Source organism: Cuculus canorus, chromosome 17 (assembly GCF_017976375.1).
Source record: "Cuculus canorus isolate bCucCan1 chromosome 17, bCucCan1.pri, whole genome shotgun sequence".
Lineage (NCBI taxonomy): Eukaryota > Metazoa > Chordata > Aves > Cuculiformes > Cuculidae > Cuculus > Cuculus canorus.
This window is the reverse complement of record NC_071417.1, coordinates 5,407,432-5,434,221: the sequence shown is the minus strand read 5'-3', so window position 1 is coordinate 5,434,221 and position 26,790 is coordinate 5,407,432. Positions and strand designations below refer to the sequence as shown.

Here is a 26,790-nt window from a genome sequence, read left to right as displayed (position 1 = left end):
GACACAGGCTAACATTTTGCTTCCAGCAGATAAAAGTGTGAATAACTACTCCAAGGAAAACCAACACAGCAGCAAAGGCACCTTGCGGATGCAATGCAAAACACAGTGCCTCTCTGCAGGCTTACCTGGAGTCGCTTTGCCACGCTGCTCATGTCACTGTGGAAAGGAGCCAGCTCCTGCCGCCTCGGGAGCATGCATCTCCTTACAGCACCTTTTTTTAACTTGCCCTGCTGGGAGGAGGAGTCTGGCCAGGGAAGGGACCCAATTCCCTCCAGGCTACCATTTGGCTAGGACACCAAATCAACACACCAGTTTGCACCAGCCTCTCATCTCTGGTTCAGACAGACAAGGAAGTATTCATCATGGGCCAAGAACCTGAGCGATCTGCCTGGATTGCTCCTGCCCGAGTGCTGGTTTGCAAACACAAAGATTAATGAGGGAATAGAGAGCCTGCTCTCAGACAGAAGAGGTGGCACAGGATGGGACAGAAAGGTCTCAAAGCTGGAGCAGAGGGGTTAAGCTCACTTTGCTATCTCAGCCGAGCAGGGAGTGAGCATCAGGGCCAAAGAGCACACAGGAGGTGTGCCGAGCACCTCGTGTTTTACAGGAAGGAGATGGTGCTCCCCTGGTGGGGACTCAGGTGACAGAGCACCAATTCCATACGCACGTGCACACACCCGATCCCACCAAACCCTAAACTGATTTAATATCTCTAGTTGACAAATACAGTAAAAGCACCCCAAAAGCAGCAGCTGTTTTGACACAGAGGCCAGCACACGAGGAGACCCCCAGCCTCTCCTGCAGCCCACACCACCCTCCTGCAAAGCCCAGCTGGCATCCGAAGCCGCATCATTCCCACAGCACTGAAATACCAGAGTTCTAGCAGAAGGATGACTGGCAAGGAGGGCACAGCAGGAAACAGGGCAGGACAAGAGGGGAACCCTTCTATCCTCAGGGAATGAAGGACCTGCACTCAGCAGGGAAGCTGATCTGGTCATGGAAAATAGCTGCAGGTTGCCTGAAAAGGAATATCCTCCACACGAGAAAGTTTCCTTTGAGAGAGGCATGAACTTTGGACACATTAGAAGGTTAAGGGCGAAAGTAAAGTGGTTTTTTCACCTTCAGCTAAAGGTCAGGGAGCATTCGGTCAATTTTTCTGTTCCCAAGCCAAACATGACACAAGTCAACTGAGCGCCCCAACTTCACAGCTGTTTAATGTGGAAAACAAAAGCACATCCCCTGCACTTTGGCCAAGAACCACGCAGTGCTCTTAAGAAGAAACTGTTGATTATTGGCAATTTTCGTTTTACCTTAAGCCAAACAAACCAGAACCTTCTTCCTAAACCTCCTCCTTCGCTCTAAGAGCCTGCACATTTGTCAAAGCATTTTTATAAGTAATTTTTGAGTAAGATGGAATTAGATCTAGGGTCATTATAAAACATCACACCATTTTCATGTCCTACTTCCCTGGCAACTGCTGGGACCAGATACCTCTCTGTGAGGAGGAAGAGGATACCCCAATACAGATGGAAACCAACTGACCCTGCAGAAGAGCCTGTTCACTGCATCACTCATCAGAGCTCAGTTTGAACCAGACCCATGGGTTCACGGCCCTGCCCAAAGCTGGCACCTAAGAGTGAAACCAGCCAAACAACATCCTCCCTCGACTGCTACCAGATCATTCCCGACAGCTCCAAACTCAGCAGTAATTCTCAGAACACACTGCTTGGAGAGAGTGTCCATAAGTACAAAGCACATTCCTGCTCGTTCACTTGAAACACATCTTTTTCCCCATTTTGTTGGATACTCTCTGGGTTTTTATACAATGGGAGAAGAAATACGCCCAAGCCTGCTTCCACTGCCTTCTGCCCCTCCATAACATCCCTTCTCACTTGCCTCATCTGTGAAATTGAACAGCTGCAATCCTTTAAATCACTTTTCACAAAGTGTCTTCAAGCCTAAAATAATGTCACGGCTCATTTCTGAGCTCAGTATTCCTGCCGCGCCACATCTCCCTGGGTGCAACCGTCACAGTTGGACTGTGATTATTTATTTATATTATAATAGCATTTGCAGCCCCACTGTGCTCAGCCCTGTGCATGCGCCCAGGAGGTGACCTAGGGCGTTTCCACAGTCAGGGTAAGGATGCCCAGGCTGACAAATTCCCAGTTCTCAGGAAAGGATGTCGTGGAACGCAGCAAACCAGAACCAAGATCTAATTAGATGCAAGACATACTACTGTCGGGTTGGTTTTGGCCTCTCTTGCTTTCTTCCAAACAAGCTCTCACTGTGCAAACACACCCCATGACAAAACTGACCTGGCCAAGGCATGCAAGCAAATACCACTGACTTTTAATACTAAACAGCACAGCAACTTCAAAGCAACTGGGCTCTCCTCTCTCCCAAGCAATCCCACCAGAACTCAGCTCCAGCCCCAGAGCCATGGCCAGGTTCCAGCTCACGGCGCCGCCGAGCAGTAGACACGTGTTTGCAGACAGCTGAGCGCAGCAGAGCAGATCATGCAGGGACACGCTTGAAGAACCGCTCTGCCTACCCTCCCAAGGAGAGGCAAGGGGCGTTCAGTTTGTGTGGGGCTGGCACCTTCTGCCGAGAGCAGCCTTCCACCTTTCCATCCAAAAAAAATCTCAGCTCGGACCTCTCCTGCACCCAGACACCTACAAGGTATCACGTAACTTCGGAAGATTATATGCGGCTGTAGAAATAACTTCTAGAAAGAAATGCCAGCAACTTCTTCCAAGATTAATACAATAAAATAAGAGCAGCATTCACTCCAGCTAGAGAGCAGGGCAGGCTGGAGGAACTCAGAGCTCTGACCGACTTGCAAACTCTCCTGCTTGGTTCATTCTGCTATTGCAACACTAAGGAGAAGCAACACCGGTTTGCAGGGGACGAGGGCTCAACACCCCAAGTAAAGGAGCCTTTGCACTCTCCTAGAATCCACCTCCACGCTGGGTATTGACGTTTCTTAGGTTTGTTTTTAGACCACAGTTTGGCAACGGCTGCAGATTCTTCCTTACCTGGTCACATCCTCCTCCTGCTCAGGTTTCTGATGAAAAGAGAACTAGGATTTTCTCTCTGAGACAAATGCTTTCATTCTGTCCCACTTCCCAAATAGACATGCCTACACCGATGGAAGCAAAACTCCCACAAATTGAACCAGGTCAGCATGTCTCATATCCTGGATGAAAAGCTTCTTTGTGCAGAAGCACGCAGGCCCCAAGCGATCTAGTTGAGCCAGATAACGCAGCCAAAAGCTCATCCTGTACCCTCCTAAAAGCCTCTGTTTCAAAGCAAAATTCCAAACTCCAGTTATGCTTCCTGCACCACTCTGCTGAGAACCCTCACAGAGGGCAGATGAGGGAATTTCACCCCTTTTGATGACACTTCATGGATTTTGAGACCTTCAAGTCAAAATCTTCACAGCAGGAATTTTACCATTCAACAGCTGCCACGGTCAGAAACGTAACCCCAAGATAAGCTCTCCTTGCTAACTCGTGTTACAAGCACCTTCCTGGCAGTGGCCACCTCTGCTGTAACCCATCAAGAAGTGGCTCCAAAGAGTAACCTTGCAAGTGTCTGCCACACTCCAGCACCTAACAAGATTCATTTAAGCAGCTTGAGCTGACTAAAGCTGTTCCACTAAGAAGAGTTTTTACCGTTAAGGGCTTAAACATTCAGCCATCCAGGATGAGCAAGCAGAGATGTGAGTGACATGGCAGAGAAAGGAGAGGCTGAATCTGGGTGAATTAACCTGTGCCAGCTCAGTACATTCAACAAAACACGGCCAAGAAAAAAACACCACCAGCTCATGCCTTGATCCAAGAGGAGACAAGACTACATGTCGAGTGTAAGGGAGTGAGTGGAAAAGTGGGGAAGGGAAAAGAATCAGCAGCTTGGTTTTCTTCTTGCTCCCCAGGAGTGCCACCATCAGCCAGGAATGTCATCAGAGAGGGGAAGGTGTCTTGAGCAAAGGGCAGGCAGTGGATTCACACTCTGTCTCTCTGCTGGAAAGGAGGAGAGCTCTCCCATGGGTGTGAGGACCAAGGACTGGGCTCCCTGGAAAGCAGTTAGCCCAACACGCGGGAGAGGTTACTCATCCCCTCGCCATTCACCACCAAGGAAAGGCCGAGCTGAACAGGGCTAGAGGCCACGCATGCCTGCTCCAAGTGGGTGGTCAACCATCCTTCTCCTCTCCCTCCAGGTTGGTTGCTGCATCCAGGCGAGGGTGCTCTCATGGAAAGAAACTCCTGTGCTCATAAACAACAAGCCAAGAGCCTGTAACACCTCCACAGAAAGTGCCGGGAAGAGGCTGGAAAGGGAGACAACAGCTGAAAGCACTGTATGGAGAACCAAAAGAGGATCCCACAAGAGAGGAACAACGAAATCCTGTACCACATGCAGGGAAACGGTCAGATTTCTCTGTAACAGCCACATCCGAGACCAGCACTGCTCCAGCAGTGGGGACACACCACACAGCTCCCACTCTGTGAGCGCATAGGGAAGGAAAGTTGCTTGCCTTACCGCATGTGGTCGAGCAATCTGAACCGGATAGGACATGGCGTGTGGGGGGTAGCGCGGCTCGGCAGCACGCCAGCTCTGCGTCACGGGCTGCGTAGATCCAGACATGGCGAAAGAGCAGGCAAGGCAGGTAACTGCTTCCAAATCACCAACAAAGGATTAGGAGAGCCAAGAGCTTCTCTTCATCATGGGTGTAATTTTGTCACGCAACAACTGAAAGCAAACAGGAAAGCAACAGGTTAAAATCCAGTCAGCCCACGGCCCTGCAGACAACAAACATCAAGCCTTGGGTGATCATCAAAACCTGATGGTCTTTGGGGTTCTCCAGCACTCCCGTTTTCCACTTGGCAAACACCACTGACACATTTTCGCTTTGGAGTACTCCTATCACAGGGAAGCAGCCCAAATGTAAGATCATCCCAAATCCACCCCACCCGATTTCCCTGGAAAGTCTTCTCCCAGCACAGTGGGACCTGTGAACTGAAGTGATTTATTTGGGACCTGTGGATCTACATCTCCAAGACTCTTGAAGATGGGTTTTTTGGGGGGTTGGAGTGGGTAGATCGCAAGACTACAAGCTATAGAGTTTTGGCCCTTCAACAAGGTCCAAAGGCACAAAGGTCCCTCCTAAGCCCATTTCTCTCCCCATCCATGCTTTCACACATCTACACACATTTCTTTCAGCAAGCTTCTTTCTCAGCCATGGCCATGAGGCACCAACCTCCCCAGCAGCTCTCTCCATCCATGAGGCCACACTAAATTGCAGGATTAAAGCATGTCACACACCTCCCTGAGTGCCGCATAAACATTTGATCAGCCTTTCTGATCAAGTCCAAGAGCCAGAGAAGACACCATAGCCCTGAGGGTATTTTCACAAAGACCTCTGACAGCCACACATTCGATGCTTTACCACACACTGCAATTCCTTTCGCCGCTGTAACAAAATCAGGAAAACCAACAAAGTCGGAGGAGTATCCTCAGCACCAAGTGGAGATTTAGGATTCCTGGTTTTTACAGATACTCCACATAGTTTGTTTGGACGGGATTTTAAAAAGCCTTCTACTTTTTTCTGTGGATTTCAACAAAAAAAAGTAACAAAGGTCTAAAAGTTGCACTTCATTGCTGTCAGTTTAAGCTGTGTTAATTATTATTCTCATATTAATGGTTAGTCGTACAAAGCATAAATTTCCACTGCAGCCTAGGCTCAGAGGATGCTTCCGGGACAGATCACAAGCCCCAGCTCTCCGGTTCCCCTCCCCAGGGCCCTGCTCCGTCCCATACAGAGCTGCCCACACATACATGTGCCTCCTCCCCCTCCCCAGCCAAGGTATCCGTTAAGCATAGATTTGTGCAAGCTTTTTGGTGGTATCAACACCTCTCATCAGTACGGTGAGAGCAGCAGAGATCGCTCCCCAGCAGCCTCTCCCCACGCCCCCATGGTCCCCGCAGCACAGGGAGCAGAGCCAGCCTGAGGTGGTGCAATTTCAACTGAAACAGCAGCTGGCGTGTATAAAAAACGAAAAAGGGGGTGGGGAAAGGGGAAAACAAAAAAAAAAAAAGAGGAAGTTTTTCTTTTTCTGTTTCCCCCCCTTCTACGAGACCACAGATCCACCCGTGCTGATAAACCACTTGCTATCTGCTGCCAGCAGGCACAGGATCGCTCACTGGTGTACCGGCATCCACCTGCCCAAAATAAAATCAAACCAAGGCAACGGTCCGCGGGAGGCACTGCAAGCAATACGGCGGGAGGAAAGCAGCCTAAGGAGGTCCCTTACCAAGAGGTCAAGTTTTACAAGAATACTGTTTTTCAGCAAATTCCCATCAAGGCTTAAGGGTGACAGACGCATCAGGACACCTGCACGCTCCTGCCGAGGGTCAGCCAAGCCTCTCCCGCAGGAGGTATTTTGCCAGGTTAGGTATGGGGAAACACATGGCAAGGTTTGGCTCTCAGGGCGGGGAGAGGAGGGACAATCAGGTTCTCTCCTGCTTTCGGCTCACTCTCTGCACAGGAGCTGGGATTCCCCCTGGCCCTCCACCCACACGTCTCCAACCGAGCCCTGGAGCACCTTACCTGCCATGCTGGACCTGGGAAGCACCGGTGGCCCTGGGACAACCCAGCTCTCATCCTGGACAGGGACAGCTTCCCCAGAGCTCAGCACAATCCACCCGCGGGGCAGGAAAGCCCCTGTGCACACAGGGGAATTCAGAGGCAGCCAGAAGGCAGCCGGTGCATATTTATACTTTCAGTATGACTATCCCACTTCCCCTCATGCTTCCGACTGGATGCGATTTTAATTGCCGATTCCTACCTGACGCTGGAGGCCATGCCGGGAGCACGAGATTCAGCACCCACTCTGTTCCCCCTCCAGGGACACCACTGCTCTCCCAGCTCTCCTCCAGCCCACGTCTGCATCCACAGGGACAAACCATGCCCCAGCCCTCACCGCAGATGCCAAGGACATGTGCACGACGCTCTCTAGGGCTTCAAAAGTTTGCTAGGATCTGCAGAAGTTTAAGGTACTTTCCTAATAACAGATTCAAGCTTGGACATCTTGGCTTGCAGCCACCTCAGTGTTAATTAGCACATGTAAATACATATCTATATATATAGATATATACACACTCCAACCTGGGGGGCCCAGAGCCCTCGGCAGCTTCCAGCAAGCCAACTGCTTCCCTGGAAGCTCAGTGGGTGGACCAGACCATGCCATGGCAGCTGTCTACAGTAATAGAAATACAATGACTTTTGGGGTTTTTTTTAAAGAAAAAGGTTCAGAAGTTCAGCTTTAAAACTCAGCCCATATGCAAAGCCGCATGGCGTCAAGCTTTAAACCAGTTTTAAAGTTTTTTGCTTCCATCTGTGCAACCACAGGAAAAAAAAAGAAAAGCTAAAAGAGAGTTGCCTCTCTACTGGAGGGATGTTCACACACTGGATGAAATTCCAGGGGCTCACAAAACCACTCTGTACCAAGGCACAGTCGTGCTGCTGGTGTGCACTAACTACACACTCGAAGGACCACAAAAGGGTTTTTCTTCCCAAGAGCAGCAAACGGCACATATGCCTCAGTAGGAAGCCCTAGAAAGCCAAGAGTAAAAATCACATACATGCAAACGTGAAGTGAGAGTGGTGAGGGCCTTGCCCAAATTGCCCAGAGAAGAGGTGGCTGCCCCATCCCTGGAGCTGCTTAAGGCTGGGTTGGATGGGGCTTTGAACAACCTGGTCCAGTAGGAGGTGTCCCTGCCCATGGCAGGAGTTTTGAACCAGGTGGGATTTAAGGTGCATTCCAACCCAAACCATTCTTCAGTTCTATGAAGTGCTGCCCATGCATTTCCACATCTGCAAACCAAGGAGCAGCAGGTCCCCAGCAAGATCTCAGCATAAGCCTAAGGCCCTGGATGATCTCCACCACAGCTGGACCGTGGGCTGGAGTTAAATGAGGTTACCAAAGCACTAGGACTGCTCCACAGGTGCCCATCACCTTAGATTCCATTTTCATCCTCCACATGCAAAGAAAGGGGCTCCCACTCCAGGGAGGAGGAGGCATCCACAGACAGCCTTCAGGGCTGTGGGTGCTCACACAGGGAGCACAACATCTTTCTGGGGATGTACTGATGCTGGTCCTGCTGGACCCTGCTGGACCACCCATCCCCAGAAAACCATACTGGGGTGCCTCCTCATCAATGACCTTTAATTAATTATCATTAAGAAAGGAACACAAACAATAAGAGCAGATTAATGGAAATAAATCCGAACTAGCGCAGCCAGGCTCTTTAAGATCAAACTGTTTGGTTCCTACTTTTCTCAACTGATTTTGATGAGGAACAGACATTGTCTCACAGGAAAAGTATTTCTCTCCCTGGTTGGAGTCTCCATCAGAGCTGGTTTTACCCACAGATCTGTGCTAGCCATTACAGCGCTAGGTAGAAGGAAATTTACAGCCTCTGAGGAGGAACAGGAGAAAGCCAGAGGTTACCGGCAAACCCAGCACCAAGGCTACAACAGAGAACTGCAGAGGCAGCAAGCGCTCACAGAAGCTCCCACATCCATTTATTTCCACCTGTTTAGGAGACTCCCAGGATGCTACTCCACTGCTGAAGCCTTTGGGACTCCACTCTCCTCTCCCCTGTCAAGCTCACACAGCAAGCCACCACCATGCAGCTCCTCTGTTTCTCTTCTTTGTGTGCCATTTACCATCTAAAACCATTTCCCAGCAGCTGTTCTCCCAAATTTACACCATGAAAGGCCTCTGTAAGCCACCGCACGTGGCTGCGGGCTCACTGCATGCACAGGAGCTCTGCCCAAGTGCCCGGCTGCTCAAGCGCCTGCTGCCTCCTGGGTGTGCAGGGTGCACAGCACCGGGCCAAGCAGACTCATGTTCAGACCAAAAGAAGGGCACAGACAACCTCCTGATGCTCTGCAGTGACCTACAGCCAGCACCATGCACCATGCACCACGCACGTGTATTTCTGTGCCAGTCCTTCAGCCACAGTCCCGACCGCAGCAAAAGCGCACACGGATACAGCCTGCAAAAACCAGGTCTAAAAGAAGGCTTTGCAATTAAATTGAGTTACAAATAATGAATTAACATCATTCAACGCACTCGTTGCTCTTCAAAGTTAGAACCCACTCTCCCAATCGGCTCTGTCCTCCTCAGGGAGTGCAGGATTCCTGGGCGAGATCCCTGGCTTGCCACTGACACAATATACATGTGGGCAAGTTGCCACAATTACCCCATGCCTTAGTCCATCTGTCTGAGAGGTGAGAACAAGTCACTCCCAGCTCACAGACAATACCGGTTTATCCGTCCTTGCAAGAGTTTTAAAGCTCCCAAGGAAAACGCTGCTCAAGTTCAAAATAAAAGCAAGGACACGCTGAAAAAAGATTAACAGAATATCTTGTTTCTTAAGTCGAAAGTGCTGTCACTCAACTTGTGGTCTACAGACCATGGATAGCCTATAGGATGCGTTAGAGGGGAGCCCACAAAACGACTGCAAAAGATCATATTAAAAGGCAATGACTGATCCCACACATTTTGCAGTCAAAGGAAAAAAAGCCAAATGCTGCCAGCACTCACCACGGCATGTTTAATTGAAGAACACTGACAACAAAGCAAAGGTTTCATTACAAACATTAAATGATGCAAGTTTTAGGAAAAGCCAACCCAGTCTTCTTTACTCCAGGGGTAATTTTCCTCCTCAAACAAGAAAAAAAAAAAATCAATATTCTCCAGCCAACTCATATCTTGAAATCAAAGTTAAGGAGACTTTTGCTTGTGATGTTTAATAAATACTGAGCTATAATATTCACCTCCAAGAGACCAACCAACCCATCACGCTTAAGAAGTCCCAGCGCAGACCCGTGTGCGGCACAGCAGAAAAGCACATGGCCTGTCGGCAGCCGTCCCGCAGCCGGGAACGCTGACAGGCCATACAGCTCTTGATCAAAAGCAGACCTGAAAAGTAGTTAGAGAGTTACCCGTGCTCGCTTTAAAGAGCCTGTGGAAGCCCACAATAATTAAGATGCGATGAAAATGGACAGAGGTTCCTAAGAGATGCACCACAATGTAATGGTAATGGATTTGTCTAATCAATATGTGCATGAAATTTTCTGGGAAGACAGTTGACATTATATACAAATATTTGGATGTACTGTATCTATTAAGTCCTTTCAACAGAGAAGCAGGCTGTCTGCCATAAATTTAGGGTTCTATTCAGAACAACAAAGATGACAATGTCAGTGTCTGCAGCCTGGGAATCCACAGGAGCATTCAATCACAGCGGGATACAGAGAGTTTAAATTAAAATAGCAGCACAGGGTCAACAGGAAAGATCAGGCAACATCCTGAGCTCGGTGTTACGGAGGAGAGGTTATTTCAACCCCACAGTCAAGGCTTATACCTGTGTGTGATCTTAGAGCGTTTTTCTTGCTTTGGAAGAGAACAAAAGCAAAGCCAGGCTGGTAGGTCCTGCACAGCACAGCCAGCGGTTCCTCACGTGCACCCCAAACAGTGGTATCCAAACCACACTTGCCCCGTGCCCCTGCTCTCTCCTAGGTCCAGCCATCGACAGCAGCCCTCCTCCCTCTTCACTTTTGGTCATGTAATTTTTGAACGTGATTAATTTTCCAGCCCGACTGACAGTGCGGATGCACAAGCACTAACAGCAGCAGGTCTAAGGGAAGAAAGAGCATTGCAGCATCATGATGGATCTGCCCAGGGCAGGATGTTATCCTTGCAAGAACGTACAAACAGTCCCTAAGGCCACGGAGCAGATGACAGAAGCTCAGGAGCTGAAGTCCTGGTTTGCTGTCTCTTTGCTGGAAGCCTCTAGGCTGCATCAGCTTTCCCACCACAACACGGCTCCACGCAGAACTGGTTCTGATCCCCGATGAAAGGTGACTTCTCTGCCCTGCAAAGCAGGATTTGCCACTTGTCTTTCTCCTTTTCAATCTTTCCAAGCTATTTTGGGCACAGGACCCACATTTAGCTCTGCCCCAAGATAACCTTTGCCAGCATTTGTGTACAGAACTTGGCACCGCAGCTGTGCAGAGCAAGGTCGGAGGGGTGGATCTTGCCAGCCCCACTCCCAGTTGTGCTTTGAAACACAGGTTTGCCAGACAGGCTGCTCTCAGCAGCAACACAGCGCTGGCTTGATGCTTCTGGCAGAGAAAAGTGCACGCTAACAGTACGAGCTGCAACACCTGCTGCCAACAGCCCTCAATCAGACTCTGACCCTCCACAGAAAAACCCTCGGAGTGGGTGAGACACCTGCCCCACCACAGACACCTCCGGTCAGACGAGCACTTGCAATGGATTTCACACCATTTAAGAACCTCCCAGCCCTCAGCAAAAGGGCTACAAGTGACCTTGTGACAGCTCCCAGGGGACCACGCATGTGCTTAAACGAACAAGACTGATCCATTTCTCCTTGCAGGAACGTTCCCCAGCTGGAAGAGCGTTTTCTTATTAAAATGCACGAGCCATACACCAAGCGCCATCCCGACCATGACTCCAGCATCAGGTCAGCATCAGCATGGCTGGCCTGAACCTTTGCTTTTCAAATCCTGCCATAACATGCCTCTCCTTTTAGCTTCCCTACTCCCATTGTTGAATTCCCCTCTCCTGATCAATAAAAACCCCACCCCTTAGGCATCTCCTGTTTCTTGCAGGTGATCCATGGATCATCCAGCCAGTGAGCTTGCCAGCAGGGATGCGATGGCAGAGCCGCTCCCGTTATGCATCCCATCAGTGCTCCCATGCCAGGGCACCCATGGCCCTGCAAACCCCCTGCCACGCTGCTCCTCTGGGAAGCCCAGAGCCAGCCCTCACGCAGCCACACAACCCACAGCTACTGCCTGGCAGCTGCAGGCTGAATGCCCAAAAGGGACACTTCAAATAATTAAAGATCCTGACTAGGAACAGTGAAACAGAAACACACATTGAAGTAAAGGGAGGGTGGGATTTGGATCCGTGCACAGGCCATTCATGAAACAAAGGAGTTATTTTAAGTGTGGGCTGGAAATAGAAAACAAATGAGACCATGCAAAGCCTTTGTTGAAGATGATCTGCAAAGACAAATGGAAATGCCTGGAGAGGAAATTAAAAAAACCAAACATGAAACCACCCAGGGCCTGGGACTGCAAGAGGAAACAGGGCAGGGATGCGAGGAGGAGAGGAAAGGAGTGACGGTCAAATGCCAGAGCACAGACTGAGCAGCCAAAAATGAGACAGATAAGAAAACCAGTGCAGGATAGCAAAAACGAACCAGCAGAACTGACAAATATGAATCCAGGAACAGAAAAAAACGTTGAAAATGGCCCATTTTCTGATGGAAGCCCAGCTGAAAGCTCCAAACAGAGAAAAATACAAGTTGAAACTAAAAAGCTCATCCACCAGACAAGAGGGACAGCAGAGGCACAACCCAAACCCTCCTCCTGTTCTACCAAACCCCTCTCTGGCAGCACGAAATAGCGCAACACTTGTCCCATGCTTCCACATCAAGCTGGGATCCAGGGCAATTGTAGCAGTGGGATGAGCGCAGACAGCCTACACCAAGACAAAGCTCCTTCTCTCCCCGCTGTGAAAGCCTCCAGAAACCAGGGAGGTTTCTTCACAGCCCCAGGACTTGCCTTTTCTGGGAAAGCATCAGGGAAGGACAGACAGTTTTGTTTAAGACCAGGTCTTCAACCCTACAGTGCGGCCCCAGGAGCAGGCGGGAGGCAGGCAGCTCCTCTCAAGCTCCCCTCCTTTATCTGGAGAGCAAATCCCATTTCAGGGTGGCATGGACTGGCCCCGGAGCATCTGCTCCCGTTTAGTACCCCACCCCTCCCACTTCAGCTGCCTTCCTCTCACCTTAAAGATGGGCTTAAACATTGTAATTGTTCCGCAGTACTAATCTCAGTTTAACAAACACACACAAGCAACTTTAAATCAAGAAAAACAAGACGCAATTCCTTGCCAACATGCAGTAACGATGTAGTAACCGTACGACTGTTTCAGCCACACTCCCAAGTACATTAAACAGCACATTAACAACCATCGCTGTAACAACCCATCATCTCTACAACCCTTCGTTGCTCCCAGGAGCTAAGCTAAACCCCAGACTACCTGGGTAAACAAGGCTTTTAAAATGCAAGGGATATCATAAAGCACCTGCAAGATTTATTTATATATTTCGCACAGAACACACTGCTCATTTGATTTTCAAACTCTTCAGTTCATATTGCTGCAGAGACAGGTCCTCTGATGTCTTGGGCACGTTCATGAAAGCTGGGGGAGTCATCTCCTTGCGATCTTTTTGTTGAACAAATTACTCAGCTCAGGAGTGACATTTTCGATTATTTACATCCTGAATAAAGAAGGGAAATTCATTTTCTGGAGTTCCCAAGGTAAGTTCTTTGAGGCAGATTGTACTGCTAAACATTTTCTCCTTTCGCACGTTCCCAATTTCAAAGGCAACAAAACATCTTTGCCTTCTAAATTATTCCTTTTCTTTCATGATCCTCTGATGATTCAGGATTCTAAAAAACTTCACACAAGGATCTTTGAAGAGCACTGACTGCCAGCATAAAAGCTGAACTATTGTGACAAACTGTACAATTTAATGCCTCTCTAGGAAGACATGTGCAAAGGAATGAAATTACCCTAGGGAACCGAAACAAAGCCTGTAAATAAATTAAATGACCTGTAAACTTAGGTACTCAAAAATATATGAGATCCTATGCAGCTGTGCCATAAAATATCAGTAAAGAAGGGAGTCATTTGGCAGTGAAGCCGTTTTAAACTAACCCATTTTACTCCAGGTTTGCAACGCAGTCGCTATACAGACCCAGCACATTGCTGCAGCTCAGACACAGGACGGTGACTTAAGTAATGCTGTCTCAACCGCCTGTGATCGCCTGTCAGACACCACCTCTGAACCCTTCACGAGCCCTTTCTCCTAACATCCCCCAGGTAATTACTAGCAGATAGAGTCAATTTTCAGCCCAGGTTAATAACCGAATTCCAGCCATTTTTTCCTGCACATTGCTGCTGCTTTCATTTCTCCCCAGGAAAAGCGATGAGAAGTTCAAGCTTGCTGGTGGCCCAGTGAAAGGAGCTGCTCATTAGTTTGTAGCTGATCAGCTGAAGAGACGGGTCTAAGCAGTAGGAGCCATTAATTGGGTATGTTCTGCTTTCCTTGTCTAAGTAATTAATAGCTTCGAGACAGAAAGTCAAAGCCTCTCTAGAGGCACCAAAAAAACTTCAGCATTTGCATATGAGGTGTAGCATCTCGCAGAACGCTGGGCAATGTGAGGGACAGGAGAACATCACCTGCATCTCCCTCACCCCCTTCTCAAACACCCCTGTACACAAACCCCCAGCCCGTTTCAGCCAGAGCCCTGACACACAGCAGGTACAACGTAAAGAGCTTCACTGCTTCTGCATCCACAGGGGAGTCTTTCCCTAAGAAGGAGCCTTGCACAGCTCCAGCTCCCTCCAACCTCACTCGAAGGCAAACGGCACTTTGCAGGAACTGAGCTTTGGGTTATGTTTCTACAGACAACCTTACAAAGCAGATGGGGATTCCTGATGTGTTTAATAACTGAACTGGCGCAAGTGGGCAAACAGGATTTCAGCGCTTCCCTGCCAAGCCCAGTCCTGCTGACAACAAGCTGTCCAAAGCCACCAGTCAGTTCCCGGCAGATCAGGAGCCTTGGCTTTCTAATCAGCACAGTTCTCAAACTGCAACCTGGTCTTACCCTTTTTAATTTGCCTTTCCTGGGCTTGAAGCAACAGTTTCAGTCTGTCATTTACAGGCTTCTGAGAGAGCCTGTGGACTAGCCTGAAGGAGTCCTTGAAAGGTGACTGAAATCCATTCTACAGAGATGCAACACACACTGAAGGGCTTGCTCTTCCACAGGGAAGCAATGAGCACCAGCAAGACAGGGTCAGAAGCCTGTGACCTCCCTTCCCTGTTGTACCAGAGGGAAGGGAGAGTTTTGCCTCATTTCCTGGCAAAACGCCCAGCTATCAGTCCATCCTGGTTTGCAATTCCTGAACTCAAAGCTATTTATTAATAATAATTCTTACTAGCTTATAATAAAACCTCAGCAGCCAATGTCAAGCTATTTCTAAGATGACTCACTGACCCAATTCACTGCTGCCCTTGTGCAGGCACCAGCAGGTACCTCCCGTCCCCCCTGCACCTACCTGCCCTGGGGCTGAGGTTTCATAGAATCACCAGGTTGGAAAAGACCTCTTGGATCATTGAGTCCAACCATATCTATCTGCCACTAAACCATGTCCCTGAGCACCTCATCTACCTGTCTTTTAAATCCCTCCAGGGATGGTGACTTCACCCCCTCCCTGGGCAGCCTCTGCCAGGGCCCCATGACCCTTTCGGTGAGTATTTTTTTCCTGATGTCCAGCCTGAACCTCCCCTGGCAGAGCTTGAGGCCATTCCCCCTTGTCCTGTCCTCTGTCACTTGGGAGAAGAGCCCAGCTCCCTCCTCTCCACAACCTCCTCTCAGGTAGTTGTAGAGAGCAATAAGGTCTCCCCTCAGCCTCCTCTTCTCCAGCATAAACAATCCCGGGTCCCTCAGCTGCTCCTCATAAGAATTGTTCTCCAGCCCCTTCACCAGCTTCAGGTGGCTCCTGACCCTTCAACCCTTCAGCCACACAGCAGAAACAAAGGAAGGAAACCTCTGACACAAAGCAACACCCCTCAGCTGGGAAACACCTCTCATGCATTAATTAAAGAGGTACAGAGTTATGACATATTTTACAATGCTATAAGGAACGTTTAATCAAGGAAACTCTGAGGAAAAGGCTAGCTCCCTCATTTTTAAGTTGTACAGAGTTTTTATGGATGAACACAGCCACCTCCACTTCCCTCCTGCAAAGCTGATGCATGCTTTACTCAGAAAATTCAGTCTGCTTTAATACAAAACACTTGACCACAATTTTAACCGATGCAAGAACTGCTCGCCCTGCAAAAGGAGCAATGTCATCCTCCCAGCAGTTGGGAAATAGTGGGTTTCCTACGCAATCACTGCCAAACTTTCCCAGCACTCCCAGAGCCTCCCAGCAGCAGCTCCACGTGCACTGCCTTGCGGGATGGAGATGACCCCAGTGGAAGGTGGCTGGCTCACTTGGGTAGGATAGGGTTAGCCCTTCTCCCACAACCCTGCTTGAAGGGGTGTGTTATGGCTTAATTATGCCCCTCAAGGCAGGAAAAAGTCACTTGTCTCTAAATATTGAGGCTTTTATTGAGGTAACATGTTTTAACAAGGTCAAAGCTTGAACGGTAAACTCTTATCTAAAGGGGAATCTGCTGCTTCCCCCTTCCCAATTCACCAGCATCCACCAGGGTTTATTTCTGAGGCCTGGTTAAAGTTATCAACTTCCCAGACAAAGAGCAATCGAGAGAAATATATTTAAACATTCAGAAAGGGTAAATAAACCTTCTCCTTCTTCACCCTACCTCAGTGTCCCAGAGAAGCACCTGGCATCAAACACAGCCCACACGGACACCCCCTTGGAGAGCGCTGCAGGGCTCCAGCAGGACAGCGAGAGGCTTTGCCTCCCCTCACCCCCTGCTCGCTGCAGGCTGAGCCCCAAAGGCCTCCCCAGTTTCAATCTCTGCAGTCTTGCAATGAAAACAGCTGCACAACAGCTGGCTGGGAACCGAACAATGGGGCACTGGCCACCAGTGCCAACCCCTTCTCCCACATCTCCTGCAGCATGGCTGGTTACCCATTAGTAGGGAATGTCCAGAAACAAACAAACACTGCAGGCATGTGAGAGGTGAGCAAGTGAACGCCAAATTGTTTGACAGCGTGGAAAGAGAAATATAAATTGCCTTCCCCAAAATCACCTCCCTGCTCTCCCAGCCCGAGCCAGAACAAAGCTTCCCAGTTTTGTATTAACATCACCCACCAAAGGAGCAAGGCCATTCCCACATCCCACAGGCTGATTTACATCGTCAGCCTTGTCACAAATTACCAAGTCTTACAAGCGAAAAGCACACCATCACCTCTTTGAACACACGCAGTTCATCAAGGCAGGTCATTTAACCATGCGCAGCACAAACTCACTTGCTAGGCAGGAACAGATAAAAAGTTAACACACTAAACCAATAAATATAGAATAATAAACTAAACCTCTCCTTGCCTAACTTCACCCACAACCTGGGTGAGAAAGGCAGAGCATCAGGCACATACATCACATAGCCTATACCTGAGAGGTTCTACTCGTCATCCACCTGAGCACCCCTCAGTAGCAGTTATTGACTCAAGCAAAAGTGCATCAACCAGACATAAAGCAGTTTTAATTTCTCCATGCAGGAGTTTGTACTGGTTTGACTGAATTTGCTTTTAAATCATGTCTGTTTAAACTGGAGCAGGCTTCCTGCTGCGATTCACATATCCCATTACACAGCTCACCCCAGCAGCCAGCTCCGCACAGCTCAAGCAAACAGAAAGTTGAGCCATTCATGGAAAAAATGTTTCTATACACAGACAAAGAAGGGAGATTAAAAACACCAAAGTCCCCTGTAACTTCATATGCAGAATTTATAGAAGGGAGATTAAAAACACCAAAGTCCCCTGTAACTTCATATGCAGAATTTATCTTTAGATCTTGGTACTTGGTTAAATAAAGGTAAAACCCAGGAAGACAACACACTTGCCTTTTTTTCAAGGCTCAAAGCAAGATTCAGAGCTCAGCCTGCATCTCTTCTCTTTTGGGACACCCCCTCCACCCCAGCCTCTTACAATTAAATTAAACTTTGGCATCATGTGCCTCCAAGCACCCCGTCCTCCTCCCTTTTCAATTTTTAGCTCCCTCTGCACAGCCCAAAGAGGGCTGTAGAGGAAAGACCCAGGACCCCTCCTGCTCTTGCAGGAAGCCAGCTCAGCTGGGATCTGTGTGAACGGTCACCAGCATCAACAGGGCTCTGCACAAACCTCTGCCAAAGCTGTTCCCACATCTGCAGGCAGCAGGCACAAACAAGAGCATCGCTCACCGGTTCCCAGATCCAGGCTCTCTTTGGAAGCAGGGAGAAAGGCACAAGACGGTCTTGTTCATCGTAAGGAGCAGCAAGAGATCATTTTCTAGGGTGATCAATGCCAGTACCAAGGGATGACAGATGACACAGTCCTGCAATGCCAAAGCAAACAGGGCCTGGCCCAGCGGAGAGGAAACCACAAGGTAAACACCACAGCCAGGCCAACCCCATCGCTCGCTTTGAGGGAGCAGACTGTACTTTCGTGCCTTGAAACACATCTAGGCTCGAATAACCTGTAACTTCAGCACATGTAAGGCCTAAAATATCATTTCTGTCAACCTAAGGGGCATTACAAGTCCACAGTGCATTTTATTAGCCAGATGCTAATGGAGCTACAATACATCAGGTCAAATTTTTACAGTCACAAATAGTTTATAAAGGTTTATTCATTCATTAAATAGGTGTTTAAAAAAATGGCTAAATCAATTATTGTAAGCCAAAGTAAGCTATTGGACTTTACAATAATCTGCAGTATTTCCAGCGGAAGGTCTCCGATTAACCTATAAGAGATCACCATCTTAAAGCCTAAAGAACAGAACACGTTATCTATCATTTCTTAACTCTTTGTACATAGATTTTAACGTCATGGTCACACTTCACACAGATGATGTTAAAAATAGAGGTGAATGTTTGAGGGGCATTAAAAAGCAGTCCTTTGGGATTGCACCGGAGAACATTTAGCGAAGTCAAAAGCTGCAGGCTAATTTCTCCTGAGAGTTCCCACTTAGAGTGTGTCGCAGAGAGAATCCGTCACAGACATCACTGAGTCACGAACACCAGAGAGAAAACACATCTCTTCTTCCTCATCTGCTGCCAGCCACCAGGATACCACCTTCAGTAAGTGAAGGAAGCATCTCTTCCAGAGCACTGCCTACAGGAGGACACTTCTCAGCTGCTCTGAGCACGGCTGGCGAACCTCACTTGCTCCACAGGCTGCAATCCTGAGCGTTAGAAGCCGCTTCCAGGTGGCTGCAAACATCCCACCACAGGTGAAGGCATATGTCTGCTTGGATGCTTGCTCAGCTTGGAGGAAGCTCCTCAACAGCTCCAGCACCAGTCGCCCCCGGCTCAAAGCAGTTGAGACTTCAGGACTTGCACACCACAGGTCAGAGCCGCAATGGGAAGCTGAGAGTTTGCTCCACTGACCCAAAGAGGAGCTGATGCTTGGGAGTAGATATTCCCATCCCTGCTCTTTGGTTTCAGACATGAGCAAGGAGAGGGCTCTGAAAGTAGACAGGTGAGGTGACAGAATGAGCCTCACATTTTTAGATGGAGCTCTTCACACCAAGATATTTAATGGAGCATCTCCCAGGGGATGGGGAGGGAAAGAAAAAAGAGCAATCAAGTCCACTCCCACGATCCTCCCCAGCAAGGAGAGAGCAGACATCTCACCTGAGCTCAGCTGGGGCGGCTACGTGTCTGAGAGGGACAGGAGGAGAAAGGGCCAACTGAGCAGGAAGGGAAACTTCTCTTCAACTCCAACAAGACAAAGCCCCTGCCAAGAAATGCAGCTCCAATTCCTCATTTGCTTTACTGAGAGAAGTTAAAAACAATAAACACAGAGGCACACAGCTGGAGCAGATGTTTCTAATTCTTCACCACTCACAAGCAGCAGCAGCTCTTCCACTCCTGCTCCTCCACCTGCCCTCTCTGCTGGCATCCAGCAGAGCCCTTTCCCAGTGCCAGAGCCATCCTCGAATCTCCCACCCCAGCCTCTCCCATACACTTTCCTGGGACAGGCTCTTTGCTCTCTCCTCCTAGTCATTCATGCCAGGTAACCTTTGTAAATACTTCTTATCCCTCCAGAAGAGCAAGCCAGGCTGCAAAAGATGCAGGATAGTCTGTTCAGCACATTGACTGACACGTTAAAATAACTTGCCTCCCGTGGCACCACCGCTCTCTTTAGCACACCAACCTAAAGGTTATGTTATCAGGAGCTATTTGGATTTCAAAGTAAAACCGCTAAACTTTAAACCATTTACAAAGTATGTATCACAGCTGTGTGTGCACAGGGGAGAAGGGAAAGGCATCCTGTCCGCTTAAAACGATGATTTCAGGTCACTGTCCCTTATGCAATGAGAGCTACTCAGCTCGGATAAGATCAGCCACCAAGCAGGATTAGAAATTTATCTTCCCCCAGCAGTGTGATCTCCCACTAATCATCACATCACAGAAAATAACGCTGGGAATATTTTAAGAACTGTACTTTGAGTCACTAGCAAGGCACAAACACTCGCATGTCAAAACAGGAAAATCCTAACTGCAAGGGCGATGCGAAGCACCAAGGGGGAGCACAGATGCAGAAAAACAAACGCTGCAACTCTGGTGTCAACAACAGAAAACCCAGGCAGTGCCGAGATGCCACAAATCAAACCAGCGGGGCTCAGTTTGGAGAAAAGAGGCGAAGCATCACCAGCCGACTGACCCCGAGAAGGCAGGATTTGATGCGCTCTGCTTCTGACAGGACTCCTCTGTCCCTGTAATCTATGCCTGGGCAGCACCTTCCTGCCCTAAGACTGTAAAAATCAATACAGACACAGTCTAAGACATCCAACTCCATCAGAAGATTAAGGGCAATTTTGATATTCCTGCTCCCAGCATCAGTCCCACACTCCCTTGGGCAGCGGGTGCAGAGCACAGGCAATGCTGGGAGCAGAGGTGGCAGAAAATGACCCCACAAGCTCCCAGTGCAGGCACAAAATTTTAAACCAATATAAACAAAATAAAAGAAAAAAAAAAAAATCACCTTGCACAGACCACAACCAAAATCCATAAAACTCTACACTTAGACCCAAATCTAGTGATTTTGAGTGTGCGTCAGAAGTATTTTCCAAACTTGTGCCAGAAATTGAAACCTACATATGCAAATAACTCAATTTAGGGATGCAGGCTTCCCAGTTTCCCATCACCATTTGCACAAAGACCTCATTCTCATCCCACTAATCGCCGCACCAGGCAACAGTGTGCTACTCCATCAATGACATCACCGGCAGATTCGATTACAGTGCTGATTACATCACCCACAAGAGATTATGCAGCTTTCCAAATGGCACCAGTAGCTTCTAAATAGCTTATAGAGAGGAAACCATGAAGGACATATATATTTAAGAAGTCTCGTGTTGTAAATTTAGGGGAAAAACTTTCAACACTATCTTTTCGAAATAGCAGTACATGGACAAAGTATTTTCAGATGTTGCTGCCAATGTCAGTGAGCCAGCACATGCTTAGGAGAATATTTTGGTTCCTGGAGAAGTCTCACACACACACACGCACTCGTCGTGAAGGACCCTGCAATGAGACGGCCAAGACTGAGCCTCTGCATGAGCGCAACCATAAAGAATGTCCTCACTGGTCACAGGGGAATGAGCAACCCAAGACTTGCCAAGTGCACGATAAGGAATGTGCGCGCTGAACCATCTCCCTCCAGAATGGGAAAAATACTTAGAAAAGCCTATTTAAACAACTTCCAGCAGAAGATGAAGTTTAATAACAGGAACTCAAATGAGAACCAAGCAGCCATTATGGAATCTGGCACTATGCGGTTGGGAACACGAGGAGGGCAGTGTCTTGCTGTCCCCATGCCACAAACCAGCACTAGATGGGTCACGGGTAGCTGCTTCTCGCCCAGCCTCCCCTCCTCTGCGTGGACTATTTGCAGTAACAGCATTAGAGCAACCATCAAGCAGATGCTTAAAAAATGCAGAATGACGTTCAAGTGACATCTATCCATAAATCAGCCCAAACCACAAACATCTGAAGAAGATTTTCACTTAATCCAATTTACTGTAATCTCTCCCTTTAGTTAAAATGACAGACATGTCAAAATGGGACTTTACTCCTCTGTCAAAGCATCTCATGGTGAAAAGGAAAATAAGCAGGCTCTCACAAGCAGCACCACTTATTAGGTTAGAAATGTCAAAACTGTACTTTGATTCTCACTATTAGCAGTCACATCCACATGCTGTGCCCTTCTGTTTCATTTCATTTCCCCCAAAAGCGAGCACACAGCATATGCCCGATGCCAAGCATCTATGCAAAAATGCAAGTTACCCATTTTTTGTTTCCACATATCCCAAGCTCATCTCCATCCAAAGGCACACGGAGCCTCCCAGGGTCTCTTACACCACATACAAGCGTTCTGATTTACCCTCAGAGGTGTCAGGAAGGCTGCCTTCTGCTGCTGGCAAAAGATAAAACAACAAACCACGCCTTCTCAACAGATCAACCTTAAAACTGCTTCCCTCATCTCTCCACATTAATTAGCAAACGAGATAATTGACTCTCTGCCTGGCAGTTAAGTACGCGTATGTCCACATATATATTTCGGTGTGAGAGCATGTGTATCTTTTTCCCCAATGGTCACAAAAATTAAGCCATTATCCGAGAGTCCAGGAAAGTGAAAGAAAAATACCTACTGTCAGGAGCAGGGTCTTCATGCATCATTTAACGAGAACTCTGTTGGCGAAACTGGTGTTGTTTTTATATAAAAGCTAATAGAAATTGTACCTCCAGGTGTCAAAACACTGATGGTAATTCCTGCTGCCTCAGACATCTTGATGTTTCAATTTTAGCAGTATGAGGAGCCTGCAGGGAATCCAAGAGGGTAAAGTGCTTGTACTCAAAGAGAAGCAGAGAGAAGGAGAGCCTTTTTATTTCTTCATAAAGGGCTCAGGGGAACAGTTCTACTCACTGGAATTATCAGATCTGGTTCCCTTGCTCCTTCGCTTCCTTGAAAGAGGAAGGAGCAAGACAGGCTAACAAGGAGCGATTGTATCGTGTCGACAGGAAAAAAAAACCTCTGCAAGGCTGCTAGGAAGCAGCACAAAGACAAAGCAGCGGCAAAGAGAAGACATCCTTGAGGTGCAGTAGCACAGGAGCAGCTGCAAGGAACAAGATGCCCAGATGATTCCCGCAGAATAGACAAGCCGCCATGGAACAGCAACTTTATTTTTTTTTTAAGTCTGTGCCTAAAAGCACAGCAGCCCTGTGGATCCCTGCCAAGTACCCTCCCTTATGAACTTTTGACTGCACTTCTTCTCTTCCACCCCTGGTGCCAGGGAAGATCAGAGCAGTATATCTGCCTGCACAAGACCAAAGCCAACAAAGGGAAGCTTCAGGCTGCTCACAGTGGTGCACCAAGGGCCCTCAAGTACTCGTTTATAGATATAAGAGGTACCTGCCAGCTTTCATTTCAAAAAAGGATTTGTTAGTTCCCAGTGACAGCAAATGGAGGCATCTCCCAGACCTTCCTCCAAGATCTTTACTGCCCCTGCAAAGCACTGCAGATGCTTGCTAATTTGCCGGTCTTGGGGCATATTCTCTGCTCAGAAGCCTCCAAGGTAGCAGATGACATCCCAACCAACTCCTCCCATCCTCTTCCACTTTCTCCCAGGTTCACTTTGTACAACCCATAGTGGAAGTGGCTGCCCACCTCCGAAACCCACAGGTGAGGGATGGCTCTGTACTACCCCTATGGCACAAGAATAGCAGGGGAACGAACCTCCAAAAGCAAACCCATGCTTCTGCTCGGCGCAGTGCCTGCTGCCAAGGGCTTTACAAAGGTGTTTAAAAAAAAAGAGCGAGCGTCCATCTCTCTCCACTATCTGCACACACTCTGCCACCCCACAACTTCTCTTTTTCTGATGCAGAAAATACTCGATTTCTGGACTACTGCACAAATTCACTGATGATTTACACCCGTTGAGGCCAGCTCCGAGGATGGGACCACACAGAATGGACTCAGCCCCATCGCACCTTCCCAGAGCAATGATGGAGCAGTGAGACAGTCAGAGTTAAAGACACAAAGCATCCCATTCCTGACCACACCTGGAAGGTATAGCAAACTCTAGCTAAAATCAGAGTAAGTAGGCTCTTATGACATGTCAGTAATTTATTAAGGCACCTATGAAATGGTTGTTTCAGGCCAGTGTCTCATCATATTAAAACCACGGACAGTCTCCATCCCAAAGCACCCAGCAGAGGCTGCAAGGAGGGCAGATCCACACAGCCCTCCAAATCCACATTCCTGGGCTGCAGCTGCTGGGAAAGCCCCAAGGACAACCTCATGCTCTAGGCACTCCCGTTTCCATATCATTTCCACCATGGAGGAAAGTGAAATTGGGATGGCAGGGGCAGGAGGGAGGGGACAGACAAGGACAAAACAATAGCTCAGGAATTTGCAAGCAGCTCAGCATGGTGTTCAAGGGGAAAAAAACAACTTCTACAGACCGCCAGGGGCACAAAGGTCTTGGAGAGATCCTTCATTGGGTCATGAACTTTCACAACCCCGTTGCAAAAACAGCGCTGAGGAAATTCCCAAGGAAAAGTAAATGGATGCAAGAACGAGCTGATCTGAGAAGTGCCAGAACTGCTGCCGATCACATTTCACTTATGCCCACAGCCCTTCGAACCAGCACTCCTTCCACTTGGCAGCCCACCAAGCAGCACAACCACCCTCTAGACCCACATCCCATGCGCCCAGGTCCTACCTTGCACTCACCACCCTGGAGCATAAATGGGGACCAGGCAGAGACTAGGATGCTCCCCTCCCACCTGGATCTGCATCCTGCAAGATTTTCCCAGGCAGCTGTACCCCTCCCCACAAGTACTGCTCAGGCATCACTTTCAGCTCAATAATATTTCAGGGACTGGCGGTCATCACTCCCACCCGCCCCGGGAGAGACATTTGTTGCCTTGCTCCTCTAGCCACAGCTCACGGCGCGTGGTATAAACTTTAAGAGGCAATGACCTCATCAGAGCTGGGATGAAGGAGGCGGGGGAATTGGCTACTTGCCATCTTCTCATTTTTTACATAAAAAAATAATTTATGAGAGAAAGCTCATTTTATTAATCTAAAAAAGCAAAACAATATATAAAATGCCATTAGAAGCATCAGGCCTGCCTTGGAGTGCATCCCCTGCAGAGCAGCTCCCGGAGCAGCTCCTCCCTGGGGTGGTGCAGAGTGGGACCCCAGCACCCAGGTCCCCTGCTCCAAGGCACAGCCCTCAGCACACCCACGTCACCCACTGCTCTGCTGACTACTCCAGAAACATCAGGCTATGGCGCTAGCATCTCCTCTTGCCTTCGTTAAGGCTGATTTCCCCTGTAAGCGCAAGGAGGGACGTCCAACTCTCTAACTTGTAACTCCTCCAAAAGGGTAATTAAACAGGCAAACCGTCGCCGGTGACCGGGATTTCAATTCAGCCCCGTGGGATCAGGCCGTCAGTCGGGGCTCTGCGGCGTTCAGTAACTGCGAGGCACGTCATTAATTTTGCCCAGACACGTATCGCACCCTATTTCCGAAGGCGCACATGCTATGTGTGCGGCGCTCTGCAGACACAGGATACACCAATCCTGCATACTCACACATTTTATATACTCGTATTACTTATGTTACGGATTCACACATACATTACTCATAGCTCTTAAGAACAGAACATACAGTTCATCTTGGCAGGAATCCCAGAGGAAGGGAAAAAAACAGCCTTGCAGTAACAAATCTAACTCGCGTTGAGTCCAACAGCATCTGTGGTGGGAGTCAGAGCAGTATTATGGATCATTAAATTATTGATTATTTTGTATAACACACCCATGTGTGTCTGATAACACCAGTCAAGCCTGCTGTTTCAAGGGACATTTCCCAGCTTGAAGCATGCCTCCACGCTCCCAAGTTTTGCCCGTGACTACTGAACACACACAACAGCTGTGGGAAACTGGGGAAGAAGCAGTTTATTTCTGCTGTGCGTGCTTAAGAACAACTCACGTACACTGAGGCACCCAGATATTTCAAGTCAGGGCCCAAACAGGTTCATATCGGGTTGTAAATGTCCTCAGAAGGTGCAGAACCCCCGAGGCCAAGCATGGTAGCCAACACTGACTCCACTGTCTAGAGCAGACTGGCACAGCAGCAGGGATATCTAATCCGCACACTCCATACGACAACAGCCTGGACTAAGAATGTAACTCCCTGGTAGGAAACTGTGCAATGAAGGGAAATATGGGGGAAAAAATAAACCCACAGCACACTGCAGCTTCTATTCGCCTTTCTAATCTCCACAGCAAGTTTCCAGCACATCAAAGCATTCTTCACACCCCCTCCAAAAACGGGCATCATCCACTCTTATAAGAGCTTTACTCCCAGTGTCAGAGACCAAAAAAGTGACAGTCGTAACGCTGTTCTCCTTGCAGAAGCAAAGCTGAGCTCACCGCCGCTCCAGCAGCACCGCTGCTGCACCGATCCAGCCCTCGTGTCCCCCTGCAGCATCCCCTCCTCTGTTGTGGCTTCCCAGCAGCAGCAAAAGCACAATCCCGCGATTTCTCCCAGGCAAGGGATTCCCGCCGCACAAGAAGCGTCCTCCTTAGGACTACAGGACCATTAGAACCAGCAAAACCACCCGACCTCAAAGTTTTGCAAGCAGAGCAGCAACTCCCTTTAGGCAACCGCCAGCACAAAACCAGCAGCTGCGAACTCCCACTGGCCTGACCCGAGTCAAAACACACCGCACTGCTTTTCAGGCAAACCCAAATTACAGCATCATCTGCTGACTGTTCCCGGGATTGAGCAAACCCACGTTAATTACAGGCTAAACTTTGCGATTCACCTCTCAAAAGCACGAAACATCAGCAAAACTGCTTTGATCACACTGACAAATCCCTCTCCAGCCGACGGAGCGACATGGGAGACCAAGACATTCAGTAAAAGAA

The 26,790-nt window shown here is 48.6% G+C and overlaps 1 protein-coding gene across 17 annotated transcripts in view; it reads right to left on the bottom strand.

The window, feature by feature from the left end:
- NCOR2 (nuclear receptor corepressor 2) overlaps positions 1–26,790 on the bottom strand; it is a 251,275-nt gene that overhangs the window by 172,835 nt on the left and 51,650 nt on the right. For all 17 annotated transcript variants that reach the window (XM_054082546.1, XM_054082556.1, XM_054082558.1 and 14 more), the window contains exon 2: positions 4,543–4,752. In XM_054082546.1, the coding sequence (XP_053938521.1) occupies positions 4,543–4,647 (105 nt within the window). In that variant the 5' untranslated portion in view covers positions 4,648–4,752. The remainder of the gene's footprint in view (positions 1–4,542; positions 4,753–26,790) is intronic.